General features: G+C 42.5%; 1 protein-coding gene across 3 annotated transcripts in view; it reads right to left on the minus strand.

Moving 5' to 3' along the window:
* Window positions 1-1194: 1194 nt before the first annotated feature.
* ZNF827 (zinc finger protein 827) overlaps window positions 1195-27773 on the minus strand; it is a 99529-nt gene continuing 72950 nt past the window's right edge. Inside the window, exons 9-15 of one of the 3 annotated variants that reach the window (XR_005953230.1) lie at window positions 14824-14961; window positions 13166-13337; window positions 11499-11665; window positions 8357-8548; window positions 8085-8262; window positions 6653-6796; window positions 5578-5702 (exon numbers count right to left, since the gene is read on the minus strand). Coding sequence is in view for 2 of the 3 variants with exons in the window: in XM_041412130.1 (XP_041268064.1) it covers window positions 4463-5270; window positions 8085-8262; window positions 8357-8548; window positions 11499-11665; window positions 13166-13337; window positions 14824-14961 (1655 nt within the window). In the remaining variant the exon portion in view is untranslated. Of the gene's footprint in view, window positions 5271-5577; window positions 5703-6652; window positions 6797-8084; window positions 8263-8356; window positions 8549-11498; window positions 11666-13165; window positions 13338-14823; window positions 14962-27773 lie in introns of those variants that run through there. The other 2 variants (XM_041412130.1, XM_041412131.1) reach the window with 2 other exon arrangements.

The following is a 27773-nucleotide window of genomic DNA, read 5'->3' on the forward strand; positions in this document are numbered from 1 at the left end:
CAGGCTGGCCTTGAACATTTACAGGGATGGGGCATCCACAGCTGCTCTGGGCATGGTTTGCATGACTGATTGCCTTTTAATTGCTAGGATAACTATTTATGTCTAGTGCAAAAACTCCACAGAGTCTTGCTGTATGTTTTCCATTGCAGATACAGTGTGGGCAGGAAGAGAGAGAGAGACACCACCTCTTGTTGAGAGACACCATGACTTACCAGCTCTGTGTCAAAGCTTTTCTTTCAGCTAAGGAGTCAGCAGCAGAAGAGGAGCAGTGAATTCCATCACCCAGCAACATGTACAAGGTACTGATAAAGGCCCTGAAATTCGGTATTCAAACCTCAGGAGAGTAGAAATAACTGTAAGAAGTTTTTTCAGTTGAGTAGACATTAACACTGCCCTAAGTGCAGGAAAAAGGCAGTCCACATGTATTAATGGTAACATGAATATATCTGAGGATAATTCTAATCTAATGAAAACCCAGATTATTTTCTTTCCTTGGCTAGTGTTTAAGTAGTCTAAGTTCTTTTTAGGATGTTGAGTATCTTTTCTTGTTCAGTGGAGTCAGTAGTACCTTTGCTTCTTGGAAATTTGTCTGCTCTTAGGGTTTCTTTCTTTAGTGTCCTCTGTGCATTTTAGTTGTTCCAATAATCTCTGGTTAAAAAACCAGGTTTTTCTAAAATGCTGACAAAATGAGTAGACAATATTTTTACAATTAAAAAGAAATTATTTTCATGACAATGTTGTAGTGCACCGTGTTCTTTCATTCACTGCTTAGCTCATCTAAAGGAAATTTCCTTGACTTCATTTGGTTTATTTCCAAGCAAGAGCAAGTCCACCAAACTACTGCTTAAGGATCTGATTTGTTTGAAATGCACGACTGAGTAGAGTGTGCAGAAGAGGAATTATCCCCCTTGCAGAACTGACCTGGAAGGTTGCTACAAGCACAGAGCCCACAGAGTGAAGTCCTGGAGCTGTCCTTGGACTATTTGCTGTATTTTGTCATCAGGAGTGAGAGACAGAGCTTTCCTTTTCAATTTCAAAATTGAATATTAATATCATTGATAAGAAGAAAAAAAGTGAAGACATCTTCTTGTCTTGTAGGAGAATCCTTTACTCCTCCCTCCAAATCAACTCTAAATATATTTAAGGTGGAAAAAAAGAGAGGAAGGAAAACCAAAAGAAACCATAATGTAGCCAACCTTTTTAATTAGAGTATATTGTACTTCCAAACTGGATACACTAGAAATTGGCAATGCAACATAAGATGCAAAGAAATATACCAGTTACTGTCAAAATGACCCTGTACAGCCTTATAATGCAAAAAGCTTTATACAATACAAATTTTTATTAATGTACACAAACCTTGACAGAATGATATTTGAACATAATACAACAAGTAAAAAAAAAAAAAAAAAGAAGAAAGAAAAAAGTGCTGAGAACTTTAACTGAATTACTGAATGGAAAATCACGCCAGCTTTCATTAAAGAATGCATAGTGAAAACCAGTATGAAATTACCTTTATGGTGGGGGGAATTTATCAGAACTGTTGGTCATTAATCAGTAGGGGGAACCTCTGGAGAACATTCCTGTCTTTAGTCTTGAACTGCAAACAAATTATTTTAATATGCAAGAGCTCTGATAAATAGGGTATTTTTTTTTTCTTAAAAAAATAAAAACCTCCTAACACACTTTTCCTTACAGAGAAAACTTCTATAACTTGCCAGAAAGGATGAATTTATCCTTTCCAAAGTGCTAAACAAATTTCCCAGGTACACTAAACATTGCCAGGTCAGATACTGGTGCAGTGGAACATGGTCAAAACACGTGGTGGTCGCATGCGGGCAGCTCATTCTTGGAAGTTCCAGCCCCATTTAAACTGCCATTTGGTTTAGATACAGTGGCCTACTATGGTAACATTCCTCCTTCTTCTTCCTCCTGGACAGCTGTACCTTACCTGTAGCTGGTGTGAAAAACAAGCTTTTGGATTTGGGAGTGTTTGGTTTCCTGTGGCGTGGTCAGAGATGCGCGCGTGGAGCGTGTTTTACAGAACTGGTAGAGCTGCTGGATACAGGTTGCAGATTTCATGCTGTCAAGGCAGTAACTATTTTATGCTCTGAGTACTTCCCAACACAGTATTTTCTATTTTGCCTGTGCTCCCAGGGGGGTGTGAGCAGGAGCTCTGGTGGAGTAAAGCATGCTGAGCAGGGCCCTGAGTTAGGTAAGTTGTTTACAGAGGTTTGGAGCAGATGGGTTCTCTTCACTGCATAGACAGACCTGCCAAGTGCTCATCAGAACCAAAACTGTCTGCTGGAATGTAAACAAATGGTGAGACTTCTCTGTCCTGTAATTAATAATGCCAAATGATAACCTGCTATGATTTTGGATATTTCCCCCTTGTAACTAGCTTCCAGTAAGAGGAGCGCACGGATTCGGATGTCCTCCACGTACAAGAAGAATTTGGTCATGACCGTGGAGAATGTTTGGCCATCTCAGTACAAAACAAATGTAGGAATCTTGCAAACAGGTTAAAGTGATGCAAGTTTTGCATCCAGAAAGTCCTTCTACACAAGCTTCATTTAAGAACTAATGAAGATTGAGTTACATTTCTACTTGTCCCTATGGCTAAGAGCCCTTGTGGACAAGAAATGCCTTCCTGAACCGGGTGGTTGCTTTCCTGCTGGGGTGGTTGGATCCCCCCATCCCACAACAACCTGTAGAGGAAGTTCCTTCAGGACAGCACGAGGGTGGGTAGATAGCATGAAAGATGTGACTCAGGGCACCTCCTACAGTGGCTTGGCCAAGGGACAGGGAGGGGACTGTGGCAAAAGCTAGGTCAGACACTTCTAATAGCTGTAAAAGACAGCCAGATCCAAACCCAAGAGACACCACGGAAAACAATAATTCAGTATGAAGGCATTCCTGTACATCACATGACCATTTTGAAAGGCTTCACATTTCATACTTCCAATTGTAAAACAGAGTGCTTTTAATCCCAGTCTTTCTTCCCACATATTACTTTGTCTAAGGAACAGAAATCAATTAACAATCAGTTAGCTTCTCTTGCATTAAGATCACTCTTGGCATTTTGAGATTAACAAAGGTTATACAACCAATCTGCATTTGCTTCTTCCTGCAATAAAGTGCTACATATAACATGTCATTTTAATGACCACAAGTAAGAGCATTAAATAAGTACAAAGTCAGCTTCCTAGCAGGACACACTCTATCTGCCATCACCAGAAAGGAATAAAGTATTACTGATGATATGGAGGGGAGCGAGAGGACTGTCAAATTTGCAAATACAATTGAAATACTGAGGGTATAAAAGAGAACTTTATGGTTCCAAAAGCATCTTTTTATAGCTTCATATTTCAAAGAAGTTACTGGTACCTTTTCAAATAAACAGTCTTATTAACTTCAGCCCAAAATTTGTTTTTTTTCTTTTTTTTTTTTTTTTGCAAGTGAGAAACAAACTAGTGCAAGACTAAAGCACTGTGCAAAACTGCCTTTTTTTTTAGTCTGAGTATTTATACCCAGAATTTATCCATACCCTTTTTTAAATCCCCTTGTTGGATTTTTTTTTTCCACCATAGAATTCTAGTTATACAAGTTGTTCCTGCAAAGTAAAAGGTAACCACTGCATAATACAGTATATATATCTAATATTTATATGCCCTTTTAAAACAAAAAGATGTATGCTGTGGCCCAGAGGCAGGTGTTTGTCACACCTGTGTAAGAGCTGGTGGGTGTGTAGGCTGCACACACTGCAAGTGTGTGGACATCCACACTCTTTTCATTGTCATGCTCTCATCCTGCAGTGCTGAAAGCAACTTTTTTTCCTCACCAGTTCTACCCCAAATCCTCAAACCTTGACGACTGAATACAAGGCATCAAACAACTAAAGGAAGCTGCAAACAGCACTGAAATAACACACCAGTTCTCCCCCTGCCCCGCCCCGAACATTGCTCCTGAACAGCTCCACAGTTCAGGACGAGGCAGGGGGAAGGCAGGGAGCCAGTGTGTGGAAAGGGGAAAAGAAGGATGATTAAAGAAGCCAATCCAAGGGATGTGCAAAAGCAATGTTGTGGCACACTACAGGCAGCCTCTCTTCCACGCACCCGCACGCACACAAAGCCCAAAAATAAAATGCATCAATATGTCATCTTACAAGTGCTGATTGCCAATAAGGACACTCTTTTTTTTTTTCAGCTTAACAAGACAAAATTGTTTCTTAGATAAAGAGTACTGGGAACATGCCTCTGAAGGTAGAAGTATGCAGTAGGTCACCTCTTGGAGATTTAATAAAGCAGCTTTCATGTCAATGCAATAAGTATACACACAGAGCCATTTGCTAAACCTTACTAATGATATAGTACAAGTGTTCGTTACCTCTGGGGCTACGTTTGCAGCAATGTATAACCTGCTGGGTTTGTCGGGGGATTTTTGGTACAGAATGCAACTGCCCTCAGACAGTTTCTGCCCTTTCTGTTAGTCCAAGGTAGGCAAGGAAGGAGTGTTTAGGTGAAGAGGCACCTCCCGGTGCAGTCTGAGGTCTGGGTGGATGGAATGTGAGATCGTAGTGGTTTTTGGGGAAAAACATTGTTAAAGGAATAAGGTGGGCAAACTCTGAGTTCCAGTATTTATCGAAGCACAGGGAAGTGCCGTTGATGGCCAAGGCTTTCACTGCCAAGTTTGGCTCTGCCCCGCTGCCATGTGCAGCTGACATAGCTACTGTTTGCAGGGCCTGGGAGGCAGACATAACTGAGAGGGGTGACAGAAGGTTCCTGGAGCTGATCACTGGTAGGAGCGGACTGGCTTCCTTGGAAGTTGAATACTGGCCCTTCTTCTCCTCTTCAGAGCAGTCCCCGTTCTGGTGCTTCTTCACGTGGCGGCTGAAGACAAAAGGGTGGGTAGTCTTGAACAGGCACTCGTCACAGCTGAAGGTCTGGCGTGGAGCGTGCTTCAGTTTCTTGTGCAAGTTGAGATTGTCTTTGCGTTTGCAGCTGTAGCTGCACTGGTCACAGTGAAAAGGGCGCTCGCCGGTGTGGACACGCACGTGCTCGATCAGCTTGTTGGCCGTCTTGGACAGATAGCCACACTGGTCACACTTGTAATGGTTGCCAAGGCGGTGCTCTCGGATGTGCATCTCCAGCTCCAGCTGGTTGGCTTTCACTGTCTGGCAGATCCGACACTTGTACTCCATCTTGTAGTGAGTCTTCAGGTGGCACTCCATGGCTGCGGGGCGGTTCGTGGAGTAGATGCAGAACGGGCACCTGGCAACACAGCAAGGAAGGGCAGGGACAAAGGAAAGAGGAGTCACTCAGCTGGCAGACCTGCCTTCCTGCTTTAACCCTGGCACTCAGCCCCTTTCTGACCTACTAAGGAGGAGAAAAAGACACTCAGTTCTCCCTGTGAAGCCTCTTTCCAATATCTGGTTCACCTCGACACATCTCTACTTAAGGGAGGTTTGCCCATTTAATGGCATTCCTAGGAAAACATTGATTCACTCTGAAGGAGCATCCCTTTAACCTTCTGGCTTACCTTGATGGGGTCTTCCCCCAAAGCAGGCCGGGGAGTGCAGGGTGGGTGACTGATGCACAGGTACTTTGTGTAACGATTCCTAGTGTTTGCACGAAGTCACTTTGGCCATTTTTTCCATTAAGAAGTGGTTTAAAGTGAGTGTTTACAGATGAGTATGAAAACAGCTGTTCAAGTAAAGATGGAATAAACTTGTAATACCACACGTACAGCAAAAGCTTAGGAATTCCCTTTTATGTGACCATGAACAATAAGCTTGCTGGGTATCCTGCTAGGAGCAGCTGAAAGCCACGCTGTTAGGATGATTTGTAGGGACTCCCATTTCTGGGAGATGAGCTAGCCATGCTGAAAGGGGTGTGCACTTGGCAGTGTTTGCCAAAGCCGCCTCTGCCGTGGCAGGAATTGCTCCTGTGTAGGAACAGGATGTGGCTTCTTCTTACTCACAGCAGTGAGTGTCTGGCCTGGGTGGACATGGCAAAGGGCCTCACCCCAGTTCCTGAGCCAGGAGGGATCAAGAAGAGTAGAGGAGGGAATCATGAAAGTTTGGAAAGAAGCCTGAGCTGCATGCTGAACAAGGCTGGCCACCCACCAAACCCAAAACACACCCAAAACAGTTGCTTGGTGCTGCTGATAGAAAGTTGGTGGGGACAGCTCCCTGCCAGGGGTCTCTGCTGTGCTGAACCAAGCACCAAGCATGCACCTTCCACATGGAACTGGTGAGCTCAGAGAGCAGGGCTGGATAAAAACTCACAACTAAGGCAGCTGGCTACTGTGTTCCAGCATCCCCAGCTGCCACACATCTGCACTCACTGTTTAGCGGGTCTGCTAATTGTGTTCTGGCATTTTGGGTAATTTCTAAGCTGAGATCCTCTCTCTCCCTATGCGTGTTTTCCTTGCTACATCTGGTTGCACATACAGGTATAATATTCATCTACAAATTAATCAAGAGATTTTTGAGGAAAGTGAGTAATAACAGGAGGACAAAAAGATACTAAAACACCTGGACACATTTCCTGATGCCCATCAAGTACTCTGATCCAGAGAGGGAGCCTGTCACTGAGGCTTCTAATGTGATTATCTCTTTCACCAGAGGACTTGGCTGTCAATGCACACATACCTCTCCTGGGCTGGGTGCTCTCTGGATCAGAATCTCAGATTTTGACCTGGAGCTGGAAGAACCATTTTTTTTTCTCTTCCCCCACAGCAAACAGGAGACAGAAAAATACAATTTACTTAGATCTCTTCAGGCTCTTCTGGATGCCTTAAAAAAAAATAAATCAGAGCTTTTTCTTAGATGCAGCTTTCAAGGTACCTAATTATTACTTGAACTGGGCAGGAATATAGACTGAGACACCCATTCTGTCGGGAAGACTTGAGTCATATTATGGTCATGGTTTTTCCTTGGTAAACAGAACAGATTTTATGCAGCTTAAACCAAATGTGCGTTAGACAACTGGTCTGTATTCCAAGGCAGACATCCCGTCGTTCTGACACAGTGCTTGTTTCTCAATCTGGTCTTCTTTCCACATTCAGTCATCTCATCTCAAGTGACCACAGATCCCAGTCTGTGGAACTACTGAGCTGGAGACCAGAGGCTGCCTGGCAAACACGACCAGTTTTCCAAAGCTGCAGCACAAACCAAGGGAGCTGCACGTGGCAATGTTGGACGTGGTGCGCTCCTTGTGTCCCAGCCACAGCGCACCAGCAACATCAGCCTGCTCAGCGAGAGCAGCAGAAGCTGGGAGCCTGTGCTGAACCCTAGCTGGGCTCCCAGTGCTTCCAGCCTTTTTTCCTGCAGCAGCTGGACCAGACAGAGGCCAGGGATGTGCCTCTTCCATAACATCACACTGCCTACCAGAGACAAGCATGTGGCCCCAGCAGTCCCTCCTGCCCTCAGGGGTCAGACTTTGACGTAAGGGAACGCTCATTCTCTAGAAACACTGCTCTGCACCAAAAGACCTCAAAGGGTACCAGCACAGCCAAAACCAAAGGGCTTTTATCTTAAAAGACTGTATTACTCATTACATGTAAATTTATACAACAGTGATTGTTGTGGGGCATGCAAACAAAGCAGAAAGCATCCAAATTATTCATTCTTGGAGAGAAATGACTTTGGATTTGAGTATACAATAACCTTTAAGGCTGTAACTTCATACCTAGAGGCTGCACAGGATTTAGTTTCTTTGAGCCAGGTGCAGAATAGAGCCTGTGTTGGGTGCTTCTTTTTGCTCTGATGCCTTGGAAAAAACCCTTATTTTGCCCAAAGCTCTTTGCAGTACTGCCTCATTCTCTGTAGGACCCGTCACATACTGTCACCTCTTTGACTTGAATGGGGAAAGGAGCACAGTTTGCTAGAGCTCCTCTGCTGCTAGGTTACCAATCTGCTGTAATGATGCAAGCCTGAAGGACAGGCCTTGGGTCACCTAAATACAAGGAAGTCCCAAATCTGGATTATTAGTTAACCAACACTTTCTGACTGTCCTTTTGTCCTATCCCCACAGTATTAAGGTGCTTAACACAGTAAAAGTTTGTGTACTTGCTTTCCTTACTTGAGCCCACCGGTGGGGACAGTGTGGCATTTCTTGTGCTCCACTAATTGCTCAGGTGTCTTCATGAACTTGTGGCACACGTCACACTCGAACATCCGTGTGATCAGGTGGATTTGCAGGTGACGCTCAAACATGTTTTTTGTTTTGCAGACAAAGTTACAGAAAACACATTCAAAGCCTGAAAAATAGAACAGCAGAACTTAGTCCTTACACTGTGGCCAGATTGACTGCATAGAGAGTGAGAGTTTGCATTTGTTAAACAAACTTTTTACCTTTCTCTGACTTCTCTTCAGTGTTCACTGAGGTCTGACTACCAGGCACTACAGAAATGACCAGTAGGTTGTTTGACCCCTTGGACTTTGGGGTTATATCTGCATCTTCTTTGCTGTTGGCAGAGTCGCTCAGTGCTGACAGTGAAGATGAAGATGGACTGTTAGACTCACTGGGTGTCTTCCTCTCTTCAGCTGAAACACAAAGAACAATAACTAGTTCAGCAGATTAGATGGAGTCTCCATGATTCTGTTTTAAACTTCAGGAAGTACTTATATTCAGAGTTAATTCAAAATAAGTCTGAAATTAATTGAGCTGATTAAAAAAAACACTGTTGAGCCTCCTTCCTTTTTATTAGTGTTTAACCACAGTACATCTCTCAGTTTATCATGCAATTGAGTATTTCTGTGATGGTAGAGGGAAGGGATCATACCTTCTTCTACCTACATACAATTCTACCTCATTACTGGACTGGAAAAAAAACCCAAGAAAACACTTTGATTACTGAGTTCAAAAGCTTGTCACTTAGAAAGGGAACAGAATTTCTGTAGGTTTGAGAGGTAGAAACCAAAAGTACCTACTGGTCCAAGCTAAACTTCCCCCACCTTTCCATTTATGTGGGTCCAGTGAGTAAATCTGGGATGAAGGGTAAAGGAGAATAATTTCCCTCACTGTACTGAAGAGTGTCCTCAGTAATCATTGCAGAGGTCTCAAGATTTGTATGTTTTTATTAGGATCTCCTTCAAAGATAATTGAAAAGCATGTTATTTGGCTGGACCTAGAGATAGAGCTTCTTTATGGAAGCAAGAAAGAAAGCATCAGAGCTTCCTTTTGTGTGCAATAAATGTTTAAGTCAAAATCCCAAGTCCTATCACACACTAGAACTGAACAAGAGAGAGAGAGTTCCCATATGAGAACTGCCATGAGCCAACAAGGCAAGGATAGGCAAATCATTCCCTCCCACCCATGTCCTGGTTCAATGAGAGCTGTGTTGAAAGGAGACTTCACTAAAACTTCAAAATTCTCCATGTGATACAATCCCCTGACCAAGGCCTCTGCAAACACCAGCACCTGTGTTCTTAACTTTAAACTGAGTGGCACCTTTAAGATAAAAACGTAGGAATGCACTAATGAAATCTGATGACCTGAGCTGCCAATAGGGAGGATGACTGGATATCATACAGAAAGATTCACTGACCTTGGGGACAAGAGTAATACAAATGGAATGAAATTTAATAGCACAGAGAACAAGGTTATGACCTGAAGGGCCAGTAACAAGAATTTTTGCTACAAATGAGAAGTGCTTAGGTTGGAAACAGTCAAGGAAAACAAAAGCAGAATTGGAGCAGAACAGGGGATGAATATGAGCAATCAGTGTTGGGGAGCCTTCAAGGAAGGTAAATGTGATCACGGAATGTTATTGTGTGACCTATTCCCAGTAGATGCTGCTGGTTTGTACTGCCACCACTGCTTATTTCATTTCAGCATGTACAGCTGTGATTGCATGTGTCCAGAACAGGGGTTCCAACAAGAACACATGCAGTGAGGGATTGGTACAGCAGAAAAACTGTGTTCCATATAGGAAAAGGCTCAGTGTACATTTAGAGGGCAGAATGTTGTTCTCCAGAAATGTACTAAGGGAATAAATACTGTGGAAGGAGGGATGAAAGGTGGAGGGAGGAAAAGGAGGACTGCTGTTTCAGACAGAGGGCAGTTCTGGACAAGAACAATGTATGTGTACTCTGATTATCACTACGACACACACTGGAAGTTTTAAAAAGGTCCCTAATCTTTAATGCAAGAAGTCTACAGCTGCCTGTCTCTCAAAATGGTTCATTTAAAACAATGACACTTCTTTGAAGGCATATGCCATATCCTCACAAACAGTCCCTTTATGACCTGGCAACATCACAGGATAAGGAACTGGAGTCAAGTGACCCAGAAAATCCATTCTATTTTTCACCCTGTGTTTGCCATATGTGTGAACATTTGGCTGAATCACCAGCTGAGGGGCTCACATGGGCAGGGTGAAGGAAGAACAAGGGGGTTTTGCCTGTCATCAAAAGACAAGTAGCAGTTTCAATCTTTTAGCCACAATAGGAGAATACAGCCGAGCACAGCTCACTTTTGAGCTCTGAGGCTCTTCACATAGCTATGGGTGGTGTTTCTCATTTGACTTGAACTCTTTATGAAGTGAAGTAGTGCTGAGAGCTATGCTGGCATAAAACCCCTTGAGAGCTTTCCAGTGGTTCATATTTCTGTAGTTCCATTTAACTTATGTATCTGTGAACACAAACAATTGTATTCTTCTCTCCCCTCTTCTTCATCCCTCCTGTTTTCCCAATTTTATTCCTGGTAGGACAAGAAAAGCAATTTAGCGATGGAAAAGTTGTGCTGGATGCAGTCGGGTTCCGTATTGTAAATACAACTCTGAGTAGTTTGTGGCAGCAAAAATGCTTCTGCCTGGTCTTGTAAAATAAATAAATTAAGAAGATTCCAATTTTCTTCTCCCTAAATTATGCCAGACTTCATTAGTTGGACTAAGCATATGGAGCTTGTTTGAAAACTGCTATTGCTCTTATCCTTGGCTATTAAGTGAGCAGGACCAGGGAGCGAGCACGACTTGTTCTGCTATTTAATATAAAGTACATTTATGGTATTGCTGAATCACAGTGTCAACTAAACATCAGCGTGAAATTCCACACTGATGGACTGCGGGGGCAAACACAGTGAGGAGCAAAGCTCAACAAAATGTTTATTTCAGACTTAGAGCCAGGTATGCACAATTAGCCCTCAAAGTCACCTTAGCATTGCTGAAGTCAAAGCAGGATTTTGATGAAATAGTAAACCAGAAAAACAAATGAAATATTTGACTGACTCCAGCAAGAGAGGGGATTTGGGGGATAAGGCCAATAGGAAGAAGAAGGGCTAAGTAGTCCTTCATTTATTTCTCTGAGCTTGAAAATTGATCTGCACTACCAGATTATTTGCCTGGCTGGAGTCCAATTCACTTCAACTTTGAGAGATCAGGCCTTAATTAGCAAGCATTTCAGTGAAAGCAGAGTGCTAATGGGAAGTGTGAAGGTTGCACCTAAAAAGCAAGGAAGACAGAGATCACTGCAGCTGGGAGACAGGGATCATCACCTGTGTGCTTGCTGTTGACATGAGCCTTCATGTCTGCCTCTTCCATAGTGACAAAATCGCACGCCGTGCAGCAAATGGAGAACATCCACTGCTCCTTATCCACGTGGAGGGACATATGACTGACAAACTGGACATTCAACTCTGTCTCAAACCCACACACGTGGCAGCTGCAGGCAGAAGAGAATTCAAGAGTAAAAGAAACATTAAAAACCAAACCACAAACAGAAGCCTATTGCCTTTCCCCAAATTTGTAAGAGAAAACCCACAGCACAGTTTTCTGCTTTTCCTTGCTGCTCAGTGTTCACTGCAAAACTCTTTTGTCTGGTGAACTGCCTTTGAACTGATGGCCATGCCAATGTGATTAAGGGCAAGCACAATGCAACAATCCTGTACATGCTATAATGATGCTAAATAATCATAAAGTTAATTAAAAACTACAGATTCCAGATGCTGTGCATCACCTAACCGATCCCTTTGGGCAATAAGAGGCACTGCAGCTTTGCCAAGATGTTTAGTACAGCTGATACACTGACAAACAGAGAGCTTGCTGCACACTCCAGGAGTGATTTTCAAGCCCTGGAATGGTTCCCATGCCAAACTGGGATCTTGTGCAAAACTGCCTGGCAGTTTCAGTGTAAGCAAGTAAAAATGGGTTCAAACATTTCTTATGCTTGACTGGAAAACAGCAGTCTTCAGCTATGCGAATAATTAGCAGGGATACAGATTTTGCAGCCAGCACATAAACACAGTGATACTGAGAGGCAGTGGAAAGGATCCTTTAATTTAACTTTCTTTGCAGAGTCCTCCTCTTGCTTAGATTAGGCTATTAGCATTTAAAACAAGCCAGAAAGATTGGAAAAGGCATATACTCCAGGGCACTATTTTGCTTTCCCAAGGGGAAGCACTAGATAATCTAATCCAGCAGGTCTCATTTATTTCTTACTTCTATGATTTTGTAATTAAATCTGCTCTTGGCACTTTGACTAAAAGTAAGAGTGATTTGGTAATCTGCTTGGCCACTAGAGTGCACATCACAGTTTGCAGAGTGCACAACAGTGCATACAACAAGAAGAATGCCTAAATATCCATTTTATCTGGGCAATTCCTTTCAATTTTTCAGGCAAATTCTCCTGAAGGTTTTCTTTCTTTCACCATATTGGTCACAGAATGTATTTACCTCTAGCAACCTCTAGCAAAATGTATTTACCTTTAGAGGAAATGTGTAGATTGATATAACAATTCTTGATAACACTTTTAAGCTATTTGATTTCATGAATTTGGCTGAAGACAAAGGAACAATCAGAGGCGACTGGAAGCACCAGGCTTTAGATTCGCTGTGAATCCCTGTACGTGATGGGATGTTTCCAAACACAAAAATTAAAGGAACACTGCTTAAAAAGTTAGAGTGGCTTCTAAGAGCCCAGTTGCCTCACAAGGGCACTTAAAAAAACCAGCCCCACAGCAAACCCCCGAGTCCTTCCCCATGGCCAGCCAAGTCAAACAGCACGGAGCAGCCAGCCGGGGTTCGCTGCTCATCCTAAGCCAGATACGGGCAAGAGAAATGCTGCACTCATGGCTCCAGGCCCGCAGCGCCAGAAGGGTGGCCCTGTCCCATGTCCTCAGCAGGCACACCCAGCCTGGTGCACAGCCCCTGTCTGGGTGCTCACCTGTAGTAGTAAGGGTGCTTCTTTCCATCGCTGCCCTCGGCCGTGACGGCGCTGACGATGTCCTCGGTGTCGGTGCTCACCAGCTTCACCGAGTGCACAGTCAGGTGCTGGTTCAGGTTAGCACGGCACTTAGCAGCATAGGGGCACAAGTGGCATTTGTATTTTCTCTCTTCTGAAAAAGGGAGCAGAAAGATGTGAGTGTGTAGCTCAGTCTGAAGCCAGCTGCTTTGAAAGCTGCCAGTAACCAAGTGTGCCTTCCTTTGGGTTTCTCCCAGTACCTCCCAGGATGAGGTACTTTGGAAGATCGGCATTTTAGAAATTTATAGGAGTCCACAGCAATTACTCAGAAAAAAAACCCCAACTAATTGGAGGTAGTTTAGGGCAAGCTTTTTTAATTTGCTCTACCATTTGTAGTTGGATAATATAAAACTTTATAAACTGGAAAACTGGGGCAACTGCTGTTCTGGGAGCTGCAGCAAAGCCAGTGGAGAAACAGGTCAATAGTCTGCAACTACTTCCTTTACCCTTTTCTTTGATTTTTGGACTTATTGTTGAGATTGCCCGTGCAATCGCTTGCAGAGAGCTGATAGTTGATGATTTTGCATTAAAATTTGATGGTAGGAGGAAGGGAAACACTGCATATCATCAGTCCAGTTCCAAAAATGAACTAATGAAAAACCTCATTCAAAGAACAGTCAAAAAAAATACACTAATTCATAATGTGTTTCTGACGATTCACAATTTTAAATATTCCTCTTTTTTATTTTAAACTAGTAATTTCTAGATCCAGGCAGCACAGTTTTTGTGCATGCACCAGGCTGCATTTTGCAAAGGGTTGATTAAAATAACCAAACATTATGTCTGCTTTTACCTTTTCCTTTGAGGGTCTGCTCCTCTAAAACTGAAATATAATGCTACAAGTGAGGGGAAAGGCATTTCATAAAGCGGCTTAGGACTAAGGAAACCCCACTAGACCATGGAGAATCTGAGTCTTTTCAGGATGGCTGTGTTGGCATACACTGGCATTATACAAGCAGGATTTCTCAGCACTACGTGGGAAATTCTTGCTTCCAAGTGTTATTTTATGCAGTGCATCTCAGCAGGCTGACAGAGTGCATCTTCCATATAAAAACTCTGTTTGTCTCAGCTGATTTGAAGCATATTCACTTCAAGAAAGTTGATATGGGGTAGAACAGCCCCTGTTCCTCTCAGAACTGTATGATGAATGAGTTATTCAATCCTTTCAGTTTCACAGATCTAAAACACAAAGGCCAAATCTTTTGTTGTTCAGCGACACTTGAAAAGGTCATCAGGTGAATGATATTTCTGTCAAAAAACCCCCAAATCTGTCCAAAAACAAAGGCTGTGCCTTCTCTTCAGAACTCTATTACCAAGCTTGTTACAGTCTGATCTGCTGGAACCCAGACAAACTTGAATCGACAGGTTTTGTAAGGAGAAATTTCACATAGGCTGCAAAGAAATGAAACGTTCACTCCCTAAGCCCACTCTGATGTTGTGTCCTGCTCCCGTGCTCAGCTCTGCCCCAGGTGAGCTGAGGATGGCTCACACACTCCTCTCCTTACCATCCTTCTCCTCCCCAAACCAAACCCCACGGAATTCCCGAGTGCTGTGACAGCCACAGGCAAGCCCTGCCTTACCTGTGTGCAACGAGAGATGCCGGGACAGAGTCTGCTGGCGACCAAACACTTTTCCACACACGTCACAGGGAAACAGCTGGTCGTTAAATTTCCAAGACGGCAATCCATTTCCCACCTCCAGCCCCAGCTTTTCTGTTTCTATGCCAAAAAACACAAAGCCATCTTCAGAACTCTGAAGACTTGCAGATTTCATTCAGTAGAGCCCTGTAGGCGTCATAGAAAATGCAGCACTTTGGCGGCGTGCTGTGTGATCTGGCACATGAGTTCATTTAGAAAGGAAACTCCCATTGCTGGAAAGGAAATGAATCTTTCATACAGCATCTTTCATGCACACTCTAAAGCAGAACCCTGAGGCAAAGTGTTCTGGACATAGGCACAGCCAAGGAGAGAACCAGGTTATGTACAGAGAGAAAGTCAAGAGTGAGCATTAACCTCTAATTGTGGTTTTGTGGAACAACCACTCTTTTGGCTTTTTCAGTCAGCCACCTTTGCCTGGTGCTTGAAGAAGCCTGGTCTGAGATGGTCTACCTAACACTAGATTATTATTCAAAGCTGAATAAAGATTTTCAGATCGTTTCTTTTCTACTGACGCAGGAATTCTTGCTACATAGAATGACAGAATCATTTAGGTTGGAAAAGACCCCTAAGATCAAGTCCACCCATTAACCTAACACTGCCAGGTTCATCACTAAAGCCATGTTCTGAAGTGCCTCATCTACACACACATGAGCAGTCTGACTCTGGAGACCAGAAGATTGCTCAGACAAACATTAAAACAAAAGGACACAGCACCCCAGTATAGGGTCAGCATCCAGGGTAAGTTCTACCCAGCACTGGTGTCCTCTGGCATCAAAATCCCCAGCAGCTTAGAGGGCCATTGAAAAACTGTGACCCAGAGTGAGCTGTTATCTTTTAATAAGTGGTTTTAATTGTTTCAGTAACAGACAGAGTCTGCAATACAGAAAAAAAGAAACCCCACAGAGCATAGAGCACAGATATGGAAACACTTTGTAAGGAAGTCGAGAGAAAGGGACTGGGAATGAAGAAGAGGGAAAAAGGTTACACAATGCTTCAAGAAGTTGAAAGCATGGCCAGTTTTGATTTGGACAGAATGGAGCAAAAAGCAGGTAGAGGCTGGGGAAAGCGGTGTACTACTTAAAACAATAAAAGAAAGAGCATCAGCAAGTCTTGAGTGAAAAAATACCCTGTGCAAGGGTCCCGTTCCCTGAGGAGAAGGGACTGCTGTTGTAAGAGGTGCACAGAACTACAAGGGTACTTTTTAAACACAGCAGCCAGCAGTGAGGGGCTTGGTGTAATTCTTCCAGTTCCACTGGAAGGAAGGATGGCACTGGCAGAGCACCTTTCCCCAAACCAACACTGCTCTGGGATCACTGCCCAGAACAAGCTCCACCAGCAGGTGGGAACACGCCCTGATGGAGGAAAACCACTTGGCTGGCATTTCCAGGCAAATGTGGGGAGAGGAGCTGGGGACAGGACTTCAAAAACATTATAGTGAGCCTAAGTCAACATGGTGGAGTTGGGTACAAACAGCAAAATCTTCATCCAATGAAGCACTGAGGAATAAACACGCTCCCCCTGCACTGGCAGCCCCTCACTGACAGCCAGCTACCACTGCAGATGTGACTGCCATGGCTGAGAGAGTCTCTCCTTCAGAGAGAGCTTTTCACACAACTCCACTGTGGTTTAGGCAAAGAGCTGTCAAATACTGTATTTAATTTAAGCAATAATAAAAACAATGCCTCATTTGGGGCAGAGAGTCCACATAGCAATCTCAGCAAATTTAGGGCTGGCCATACTTGCCAGCCCCTTCTCCACTGCTGTTTTGTTCTCCTGTGACCCTGTAATATGTACAATATTCACACCAGAGGAATTCTGAGCCACTTCTGAGTGCTACCATCCAACAACACATTTTTCTTTAAAAAATTTCTAGTTAGAAAACAAGTTCTGCCTATTCAAAATACTCATTTTGTGAAATTAAAAAGGAAGACACCCCCTCCCCATCCCCTAAGGGCTGTAAGTGACCCATAACCCCTAAGAACTTCAATAAAGAAGGATTCTTTTTCTTGCTACCCTTCAGTTCCAAACAATGGAGAATTTTGACTCTGTGGTAGCACTACAGATGTTTCAGCAGAGCTTTTTGAGTACGTAATCAAAACAGTGCTTCAAAAGAGGAAAATAGTAATAATTATAAGAGAAGGTCACAAGGGTGTAGGTTGCTTCAATATGGTCACAACAAAAAATGAATTAACTGGGACATGTACCAAACAAGCAGGCCCAATTAAGTAAATAAGTCTCTTAACAATTCACTTCAGTATTAGTCATCAGCCCTCTTTTATCTCTTAAGAAATATAATATCTTCTTCCCTATGAGGGATTGTCCTGGGATGCTCAAGGGAAGCTGGAAAAATAGCAGCTTTCTGATTCTGTCAAACTGGTGACAGCCAGTCCCTTGCAAAGCAGCTGCATATTTTTCATTGATGAAAAGAGGACACTGAGGTGTTTTGAAAGTACTGCTGTTTACTTGAAAGATGTATCTGTGGAGTCATAACTACAGTGATTCTTCCTTCTGACTGAATCTTCCCTCTGCACCAAAGTGCTTTTTCTATTCAGCAGCTTCTCAGCTTGCTCATGGAAAACCAGAGCTGGTCTCTTGCAACAGGAGCCTCAGCACTTTGTGAAAGATTTCTCAGCTCCAAGGAAAACCACCTATTTCCACCCACCCTACTCTCTGGGCAAGCTTTGACAGCATCCTGGAGACTGGAGCTGTGTGTCCATGCAGTGGTCTGGAAATCTTCCCAGAACATGGCACCTGACCTCACCAGTGACCTGAAGAGTCACATGAGTCAACTCCTACATTCATTCCTTGGGCTCTGGCTCTAATGGATGCCAGGGTATGGTGTTTTCTGGGAAGTGAGTACAGGCCCAGGGGCTCCAGGACCACAACACTGGGCTGTGCACAGTGTTCTCTGTGCATGCCTAAGCCCTGTTCCCAGGCAGTCAGTATTGTCAGCCTTAAAGAACACCTTACCCAGTGGCCAGGAAGAAGGTGGACTGAGACCAACTAATGTTAAATAATAAATCACTGTTGTGAAAGATGTCTCACAGAAATCCATCTTTTACCACGACATCCCCTATACTAAAATGAAAACAAAAAGAGAGAGAAAATAAAAAAGGACTTGATACAAGATTTCTGCTTGAAATGTCCACAGCAAATTCCAAAATTCCTATGTTTGAAAATCATACAAGATGAAGCTATATTAAAATTATTAAGCAATAGATTGCATTTCTGTGTGAGTTTTGGAATTTAAAACTATATATGCTCAGTAAAATTAAAACCCTCCAAGTTCTCCAGTATGACATTAAAAGGAAACAGAAGGATTAAGACTCAAGATATTACAAAGCTAGTGATAAAACTATTTTGAAATAACTTTGCATAGAACACTTAAGAGCTAAGAATCTCATGTAAAGGTAAGACTTAATAAATATAGCGAAATACCTCTTTATGGACACCTTTCCTGCCCTCCTGCATCACCTGGTATCACTCCCCTTCTAGCCACAGGTCAGCTTCATAATGAGCAGCTGTGAAGAGCTGATCATCCAAGAAGGTTGGGAACTGCCACCATTTGTATTTTCTCTGAGATGAGAACATCAACTGCAGAAACATTTTTCTGTGCCTCCTCTTTGCCTTCCAAACAGATTTAATTTCTGGCAAACAAAGCACTGCATTTACCCCTTTCCTGAGGTGTTGGGCATACTTCTGAACATGTATGTATTTTCAGTTTTCACGTTCAGTAAAACTCCACCTCTCCACCCGGTGACATCAATACAGAGTGTGTTAAGCACCCTTCTGAAAAGTCTTTACCCTGACTTTTGTCAGGGTATGCTTGGAAAGAGGACACCATATCTGGTGGGAGCTGTAACTGAAGAAGATGACCTGAGTACAAAAGTGACTGTCTGGAGCCACCCAATCAGCCCTGTGACTGCTGGTGGCTGTCAGGCTCAAGAACTCCCCAGGGACTGGTTTTGGACTCTCATATTGTGATTATTTATTTTCTTTTACTTTGACGTATTTGTCAATTACTGCTTCACAGTGTTTTATGCTGCATTATGTTTTAGTATGCTGTCCAATGCCATGCCCAACTTTATCTCTTTATACAAACAATGGAAAGAATAAAGCCACTATTAAAGTGAAGAGGACAAACAAAGTGTGCTGAGGTATCATTCAAAGAAGATAAATTCACATTTATAACCTTTGGTGGTTTACTGTCTGCTCTCACATCCTGTAGCTCAGTTAAAACAGCTGCTTCCCTGTTTTATCTTCTCGCCTCCATAGACCTTGGAAGCAACCAAATCCACACGGGCAGATCCTTATGGTCAGATGGAATCCCATGGATATGAACGAAATATATTGTTCTCTGCAAAAGGTATTCCATGTAGAGATGGGATTGAGAGGTGCTGACAAGCCTTAACATGGAAGGTCAAAATTCCTTTTCCCTCCATTCTTCTGGAAGTGTATGTCAGGGTTATATTTTGGGTTATTCAGACAGTCTGACACCACACAAATGGTCAAGGAGAAACCAGGCAAGTAATTTAAAAATTAAATGAACAGAAATCCGTGAAAAGAGAGTGGTGGTTAGAGCGTTTTCAATAAATGCTGCATGCAGGCCACCAAACCAGAAAATTAATAAACTGACTAAGACACAGTGGGGAAGGTAACCAGAGTTCTGAAGTGAGCTCATGGCAAGAGGATGATATATAGATGTCCAACAGCAAGGCATCTCATTTGACTCAGAAAGACTTGGGACACTAAACAACCATCAGGTAACTTTTGGCTGCTCCCAGCCTGAGGTGAATTACTGCTTTTTCCTTTGAGATCTGTCAAGTACACAACATCTACCAAAGATGTAAATACACTGCATGCAGCTATACAGGAATGTCAGAAAAGCTTGCTCCATTTGTAAGGTTATTTCTGTTTGGTTATGTCTAAAAGACAAAAACTTCAAGAAATTATTTCTTCAGAAACAAGGTAATAAGGTCAGATAATCATGCAAACATTGCTTTAAAAATTTATTTGCTCAAAGAAATTTTCTTTCCTTCTTCTGTCTGCATTTATCTTATCTTATTATACAGTCTTCCTATTTCTGCAGTGTTCCCATCATCAAAGATGCATTTTATTGCTTTGGAGTCTTCCCCTTACATGTTCATCCATCACCTCTGGCAAGCACACTGTATTTAAAAATTGAGAACTCCTTTTATGAAATATGTAATTATGGCTCTGTTGCAAGCTTGTTTGCCAAAAGCCTGTGAAAGGTTCCCAAGCTCAAAAATATATTGACTATACAAAATTGCAGTGCTCCAAATATTATACATCTTACTCCCTTTCCAACTTGCTTCCACAAAGGTTTTATTTGTAGGGCCAGAATCCTTATTTCTAGTAAGTCAGTTAAAATAAACAGTGGAATCTTTCCAGGTACTGTAGTTCCTGAGTAAGATATCTCTCAACTTATCTAAGGTATCAGAGATCCTGACTGGCTCTGCAGTCTTCATTTGTCACCCCCTGCATCGTTGCATCCTGTCTGCTCTTGGTTCAGGGTGTATCTTTTACTCTGAGCAGACTCATCCACTATTAACTGAGATAAGCATTTGCTTTCTAGGTATAACATTTTCCTATATTCCCCACAAAAATACAAAGAAGACAGAAAGCTCTGGTTACACATGTGAGGGAGTCATGTCCTTTTTGTTTCATAAGCCCCAAATATCTGCACATAATCAATCTGAATGACAGAACAAATGCACAGAGGAAGCAGAAAAGTCTACTTTTCCAATACAAAAACTTATCAATTAATGCTCTTATTTTTTTCTCCTCAAAGGCTTTGCAAATGTGTAATGTTACTGTGGAGCTTGATAAAAAGCAGTAATGTTATGATAATTTAAAATCCTTGATACTGAAGAAAGTAGAATGCAAGTGATTTTCTCTATCAGCAGCACAGTACTTAAGCTGCTCTTTCTGAAAACAGCAACCATCAAAGTTGGAAATACTTCAGCGAAGTGCTTGCACAGCCCACCAAAAGAAACATTAATATTGTGCACAGAAGTAGTGCAAGTGCACAACAGACAGCAGCACTTGAAAAGGTTGCTGAGAAACAATAAAAATGCCAGGGTTTGGAAAAAGAATAAAAACAGGTAAAATATGAACTTTAAAGTTGACTCCACAGAGAAACACGGAAAAAAAATTGAAGCCCCCTTCACTGCTAAGACTGAGCCCATTGCTCAAAAATGGACAACCAGAAGCAGAGGAGAAAGTCAGGGCAAAGAAAAGATTGGGAGGACAGCTGACTTGAAAACACAAAGCTGCTCTCACATTCTATCTTTGCATCAAATCTCACACTTCTCTTTTACAACAGAAGACTTCTGAGCAAACCATGAGATACCTTGTGATAATCTTCATCTGCATTACAAAGCTCTGGGATTTACTTTTATTCTCTGCATTAAACTCAAAAACTAAGAAACAACCAAGAAGAGAGAAAAAATCCAATAAATTCTGTGCCAGGTGGCTGAAGTAGCAGATTTTTAAGGAACCCTAAAGCTACAAGAATATTGCAGTCATTACTTGAAAACCACTTTTACAAAGTGTCCATCATGGCATCAATTTGAGGACAATGCTGGGCACCAACCTCTCTTTCCCCCAGCTTGTATTACCACTGCTGTGCTACAGCATAAAGCACAAACAGGACTGTCTTGTGGTACCTGCATCCCTTACGCGACAAGAAAGAATAGAACAATGTAAAATTCATGACAGATGCAAAGTCAGGCCCTCCCCAAACTTTGAATTTGCTGGCTGAGAAGGAGCAGTCCTGGAAGAATCCCTGCATGGCTTCAAGAGTTCCTCCATCGTTCTATCACAGGGAACATCAGCTGGGTTTTGTTGCTGCAGATGAAGTAATGCAATATGGCCCAGATGAAAAATAGCTTTTTTTTTTTTTTCACTGAGGGTGCTGAGACATTTCAAGAAAGGCAAAGGAAGCACCAACAAATCTGTTCCCCAAAAAGTGCTTTTCAAAGCTTTACCCGATCATTGTTGGCCAAGAACAACTGAGCCTTCAAGCAGCAAAAGGCTCTATCACCATTACTACGGGTTTTTTTCTTGTTTAGAAATAACAGCTGAAGTTAAATCCTGCATCTATTGTTAGACAAAAACCTGGTAATGTGTTCTCTTATCTTTGCATAATAAATTTAATTTAATTTCCTCCTGAAAATATATTCATGACAACAGTTAGATGGACCAACCATAATAAACTTCCCTAAGTTTCCTCTAACTCACTCCCAAGCAGGTGGCCCTCACATCTATCTCAAGCATTTACACTGCTTGCAACACTTCTTTTGGATGTTCCAACACTGAGTTCCTATGGACTTATGAAAGTATAATTTGCTCCTACTGCTATTTTTAAACCAAAATGAATCCATTTCCATAATGCCAACAGGTTTCCACCTTTTTAATTTTTCCCCTACAATTCTGCTTAAGACACATTTCCAAGAAACACTTTTAAAAATCACTCAAACATTTGTGCACATTAGGACCATGATGGGGCATACAAATTTTCCTTTTTTGCTTTTGTTTTTGTCAATGTGACAATTTTTGCTTGCAAGTCCACAGGAAATACGGATGTTTCGTTTCTATAGAGAAGATAATAGACACATCTAGGGCACTTCGTAGAGGCTAACACTAGTAGTTCCCTATCCAGCATTCAGATACAAATAAAGACAAAGTGGCCTTTAGATTGTATTTTTCTTTTCAGCTTTCTGCCTCTTTTGGGGTGAAGCAAAATCTTCTGTACTTGGAAGAAGCTGATAAGCAGAAACCTCAGTGAGGGATAAAAATAAAATAAATGCACCAAATGCAGGTTGAGTTCCTGAGATGAGTGAATTAACACAAAATAATCAACACTGGATGAACAAGTAACTACAAATATTTGGCCAGAGCCACCTTTCCCAGGTGCTTGTGATTGCTGCTGTGAAAGAAAACGTTTTTGCTGCTTTTATTGCAGATTCTCCAAGTGATAAATACTGAATCTGCCATTTCCTTGAGGCCTTTAACTCACTCTTTTTAAGATACTAACATCTCTCCTTGCTCTATCTCCTATCACCAGCCCATGCATCTACCTGCAAACCATCCTCTCCTCCTGCATAATTCTCCCATCTGCCTTCTGCTTTTGCAGGGCACCAGTGAGCACCACAACTGCCCCAAACTCAACTAAAACACACAGTAAAAATTAGGGTAGATTTGTACTCAAATTGAAATCATGCTGTAGAAGAAAAAAACCCCAAACTTGTCTTCAGCTTTGCTTAGATTGCTTTTAAACAATACTCTTAATGTCTGTCTATCCATCTGTCCAAACAGCTGATGAATTGTGCATTTAATTTACTCTTAGGCAGACAAATGTTATAGAAGACAAACTTGTACAAGGTAAAACAGGTGAAGACTGAAGAGTCTCAAGGTAACTCTAAAAAGAAACATCAGGAATTATGTGTTCCAATTCCTTTTGCAGAGCTAGAAAAGTAATTTTAAAATCTGTCTTTCTATTTCCAGTTGAGCTCGTATTTGGAAAAGTTTCATCTTCAGGAAACAATTTGACTCAGTGCTGATGCTTACATTTACAAAAGATTCTGATATTAGGAAAGACAAAAGAGCATATGAAACCAGAGATGGGTTTGAATGAGATGCATGCTGAGTATCAGTAAGCCAAATGCCTCATCTATCAATCTTTTTCAGGTGGTTGTTCAATCACCACTGTAGCTCTGGTACCGAATTTATATCCCAGAATTAGAGCAGGAAGGGACTCTCCGAGGCCAGCTCGTCTCTCCCACACCCAGAGGCACATCAGTCACTCACCAAACTTATCCATCAGCCCCAACAGATGCTTTTCTTACTAATTTTTAAAAAAAACCCTCCTATGACAGGGGCTCCAGAGGCTCCTGTGACAGTTGTGCCAGTGCAAAAACACCCCACTGCTAGAAAGTTTTACTTGGTGTTTAGTTGCAATCTCCTCTGCTGTCATTTAAGCTGGTTATCCCTTATTCTCCTCACATGAACACACGCAATGTTTATTATTTTCTTCTCAAAGCTGTCATTTTACATATCTGAAAGCCTTTATCATATCTCCCCTCTTTTCTTCTCCAGACTAAATACATTGGTAAAATTCTTCAACCTTCATGCATAGCTCATGTGTTCTAAACCTCTGACCACTGCTGTCTCCTCCACATTGTTCTTGGATTACAGAGCCCAAAATTAAACTCTGGGCTCCAGCTGCAGAGCAGAATTACCACATGTGCCTCACAGACAACATTCCCAACACCTCAGCCAGATGTTTGTCCTTTTTGCAATGTTTTTCTTTCAAAAACACTTAACACAGTGTCTGACCAACACTAATCCAGATCCCTGCCCTGAGCTGCACTGCCTGGCATTCATCCCTCTCCTTTCCTCATGGCACTCACCATTCCCCCAGGCAGAGAACTCTGATCTCACTGCATTGGCTGCTATTTTCCACAGTTTCTTCAGTTCCTCAAGGTAAGCCTGAACTCTAGTTCTGTCCTCTCAAGTGCTTATAGCACCTCCTTGCAAGGTGTGCCACAGACATTTAATGAACATCCTTTCTCCTCCATCATTTGCAACATTAGTGAAACGAATGAATGCCAGAGCAAGTGCAGCCTCTTGCAGACCCCACGTGGTCCCTGAGCTGTGACAGCAACACCTCACCCTTAATCAGAGCTGTACCTACCCTGGGTTTCCCTGCTCACCCTGGACATACTGTGGGAGAACACTTCAGAAGCTTCACTCAAGCCCAGAGGCCATTAACTATTGTTAGGCTTTTTTCCATACGCATCTCCAAGTTGGTTCCAGTTGCCCTTCCTGAAGCCAACAGGCTTAATTTTTCAGTTTTCCCTTCTTCCTTTCCCAAAACCAATTCTACAACTTTGTGTCATTCTCCCCCAAGCTGTCTTCTATCACCTGCATCAGAAGACAGCTCCCAGGAACTTGCTGGGCAGCCCTGTGCGGTCCCAAATTCACCTCCCAGAATAATACATGGTAGACAAAGTCCCACATTTCTCACTAAATATTTCCAATGATTGTAGCTGCTCAAAAAACCCTTCACAGATTTGACCTCCACTTGTGTTATCTGGTTAAGAATATTTAAGGCAACAATGATTTTACTTTTTCAAAAATCACTTGCCATTGACTAACTATTACTCAGCAAACTTATTATGGTAAGTTAAATAGTAAGAGTTGCCAAAATAAGAGGTGTCAATGAGTATTTTTGCATGTATGAGAACACTGCATGGCATTGGAAAATAAAATTTACCCTGTATAAAGGCAGCCCATAGTAAAACAAGAAACACAAGTTTTCAGATAGATGTCAAGTGCCTTTCAAGACAGCCATTAGTCATTAACTCTTTTGCTTGTTTTAACTAACACCTTTCATCTTGAAGGCCCTGTAAACAACTGGCAAAATAATCAGTGCAGTGACTTCACAGGGAAAAGAAGTGGAATCTATGTGGCCACATCAATTTGTGCACAGTCCTGCTGTGCAGCCCATATTGAGAGACTGGCCAATTCACCAGGAGTTTCATGGGATGCTCAGAAGAGTGTGATCACATTCCCTGCCCAGTAAATACTGATGGTTAAGAAAAACTAAGTCATGTACAACGATGCACTTGCTGCACATTTCACTTGTCCTGCTTTAGCCAGAAAACACCATACACATGCCTGAGCATGGTTTTTTAAAAATTTGCTGTTTTGAAATTGTTTGTTCTGCATAATAAATGATATCTTCAGCTCTGAAAGGGACTCTGCTACTAATGAAAACTGTGTGGCTGCTCAGAAGACAGCCTCTATTGCTGCACCACACATGCAGGGGATGCAAACCTGCTTGGGAGCAGATCCAGAAAACTGCAATCAGTTGAAGCCACCTTGGCTATGATCCCATGGAAGGAACCAGAAATGTGGAAGCCTCTGCTCAATGGCTGTGGTGCAAAGTGGTTGTCAAGGCAGCTGAGAGCACAGGGAGAAGGCTGCACGCAGGCAGACGGGCACGGGGATCTGAAGACAGGAGGCGATAGATGGAAAATGTGCCAGAGCCGCTATCAGGCACGTTAGCACTGAATGATGGTGAACAAATTCTGCAAAATTTGTCTTGCTTTGGAGAACTATGCCAAGTACAGCCCACTTCTATAGCAGCCCAACTATCTCACCTTCCTAGAATGACTTTCCACAAGTTGCCAGCTATCTGTCTCCTGCTGTCAGACAGCAGAGAGCCACCCCAGTGGCTGACAGTCCGTGGCCTTCCAGAGAGCTCACACCAGGCACTTGTACCACAAGACACTCTTTTTGTGGGAAGAATTAGCACGTGGGAGATAAGGAACTCAAATCAGTTACTAAAATCAATCTGCCACTCTGTCACAAAAAAACCCCTTCCTACCATCTATGAAGCTGTCACACAGGTTGGATTTGTTAGAGGGACATCTCTACTGTATCCTTTTTCATGCACCTGCAAGGATTTTTACACAGCCATACACATGCACAGCCATGTGTACACACACAAAGAAGAGTATTTGGTTGAATCTTACTCCCAGACAAGTACCAGAAGAAAAATAAAATTAAAAGGGTGCTTTTGAGGACTGAGAGAGGCAGATTTTGCACGGCTTAGGGAGCACCTACAATTGCGCCCTGCAGGCAGCAATGACTGTGTGGCATCTGCTTCCAGCACCACTTTCCCCAAGCACATTTCACAGAAATCCTAAGACAGAAATGAACAGCAGGACCAAGTGCCTGATGGAACATGCCTTGGTAGTGAATTAAGTGCCACTCTCACTTTTCTACCCTGACAGGAAGCCAACAGGGGTCAGGGACTCCCATCATCAGGAAACTGAAGGAGGTATCCAATGTCTTGGATGGGCAGAGCTCATAACTCAGATCAAAACTGAAAGCAGATAAAATGACCATAAGCACTAATAATGGGATAAAGCAAGGTGGGGGAAAAGCACCGTGGAAGTCAATTCACATGCACGTGCACTCCCCCCCTGCAATTACACTGGCCATAAAAATTGCTGTTCCGTCACAGGGACAGAAACGGCTGCCAGGGGTTTGAAATATTCTTTCAGGCTTTCAAAAAAGTCTGAAGTCCAGCAACCATGATTAAGGGAATGGAGCAGCTGTCATACAAGGAGAGCCTGAGAGAACTAGGACTGCTCAGTGTGGAAAAAAGGTGACTTGGTGGGATCTTTCCAACCTGGATAAATACCTGATAGGGTGAAATAAGATGAAGTCAGGTTGTTCTTAGTGATGCCAGTGGAGAGGAGGTAAAAGCACAAATTAAAACACAGGAAAATCCATTTAAACATAAAACAATGTTTCTTATGGTGAGCAAGGTCAAACATTGGCACAGCTGGCTCAGAGATTGTCCAGAGTCTCCATTCCTGGAGATATTCAGAACCTGATTGGACATAGCCTTGTGAGCAAGATGACTCTGCTCTGAGAAAGGGACTGGAACTGGACTTCATACCTCAGCCATTCTGTGATTCTCGCAAAAATAATAATCCATGGGTTCTGCTGTCCTGAATAAATTCAAAATCGATTGCTTGTAATCATGCTCTGATAAAAGCCCTGGCTTTAATTTACAAATTTTAACATTTGAACATTTTAAGAAAGCCTTCCTACAGTAAATAGGATTACCCACAACGTGGAGTTAGAGGCTTTTTGGCAGATGTAAGCAAACAACAGTAAGGAGGTGTGAATCATTCTAATTAACTCCATGGGTACATAGCAGGGAAGCTACACAAGGGCAATTTAAATGCCAACATTTCACTGCTGGTCACTTCAGAGAAAATTCACAGGGTTTGTGTCCTTCATAGTCCCCTAAGGCCTAAGGGTATTTT

The sequence above is a fragment of the Onychostruthus taczanowskii genome, unplaced genomic scaffold (genome assembly GCF_017590055.1).
Source record: "Onychostruthus taczanowskii isolate IOZ18803 unplaced genomic scaffold, ASM1759005v1 scaffold38, whole genome shotgun sequence".
Taxonomy (NCBI): Eukaryota; Metazoa; Chordata; class Aves; order Passeriformes; family Passeridae; genus Onychostruthus; species Onychostruthus taczanowskii.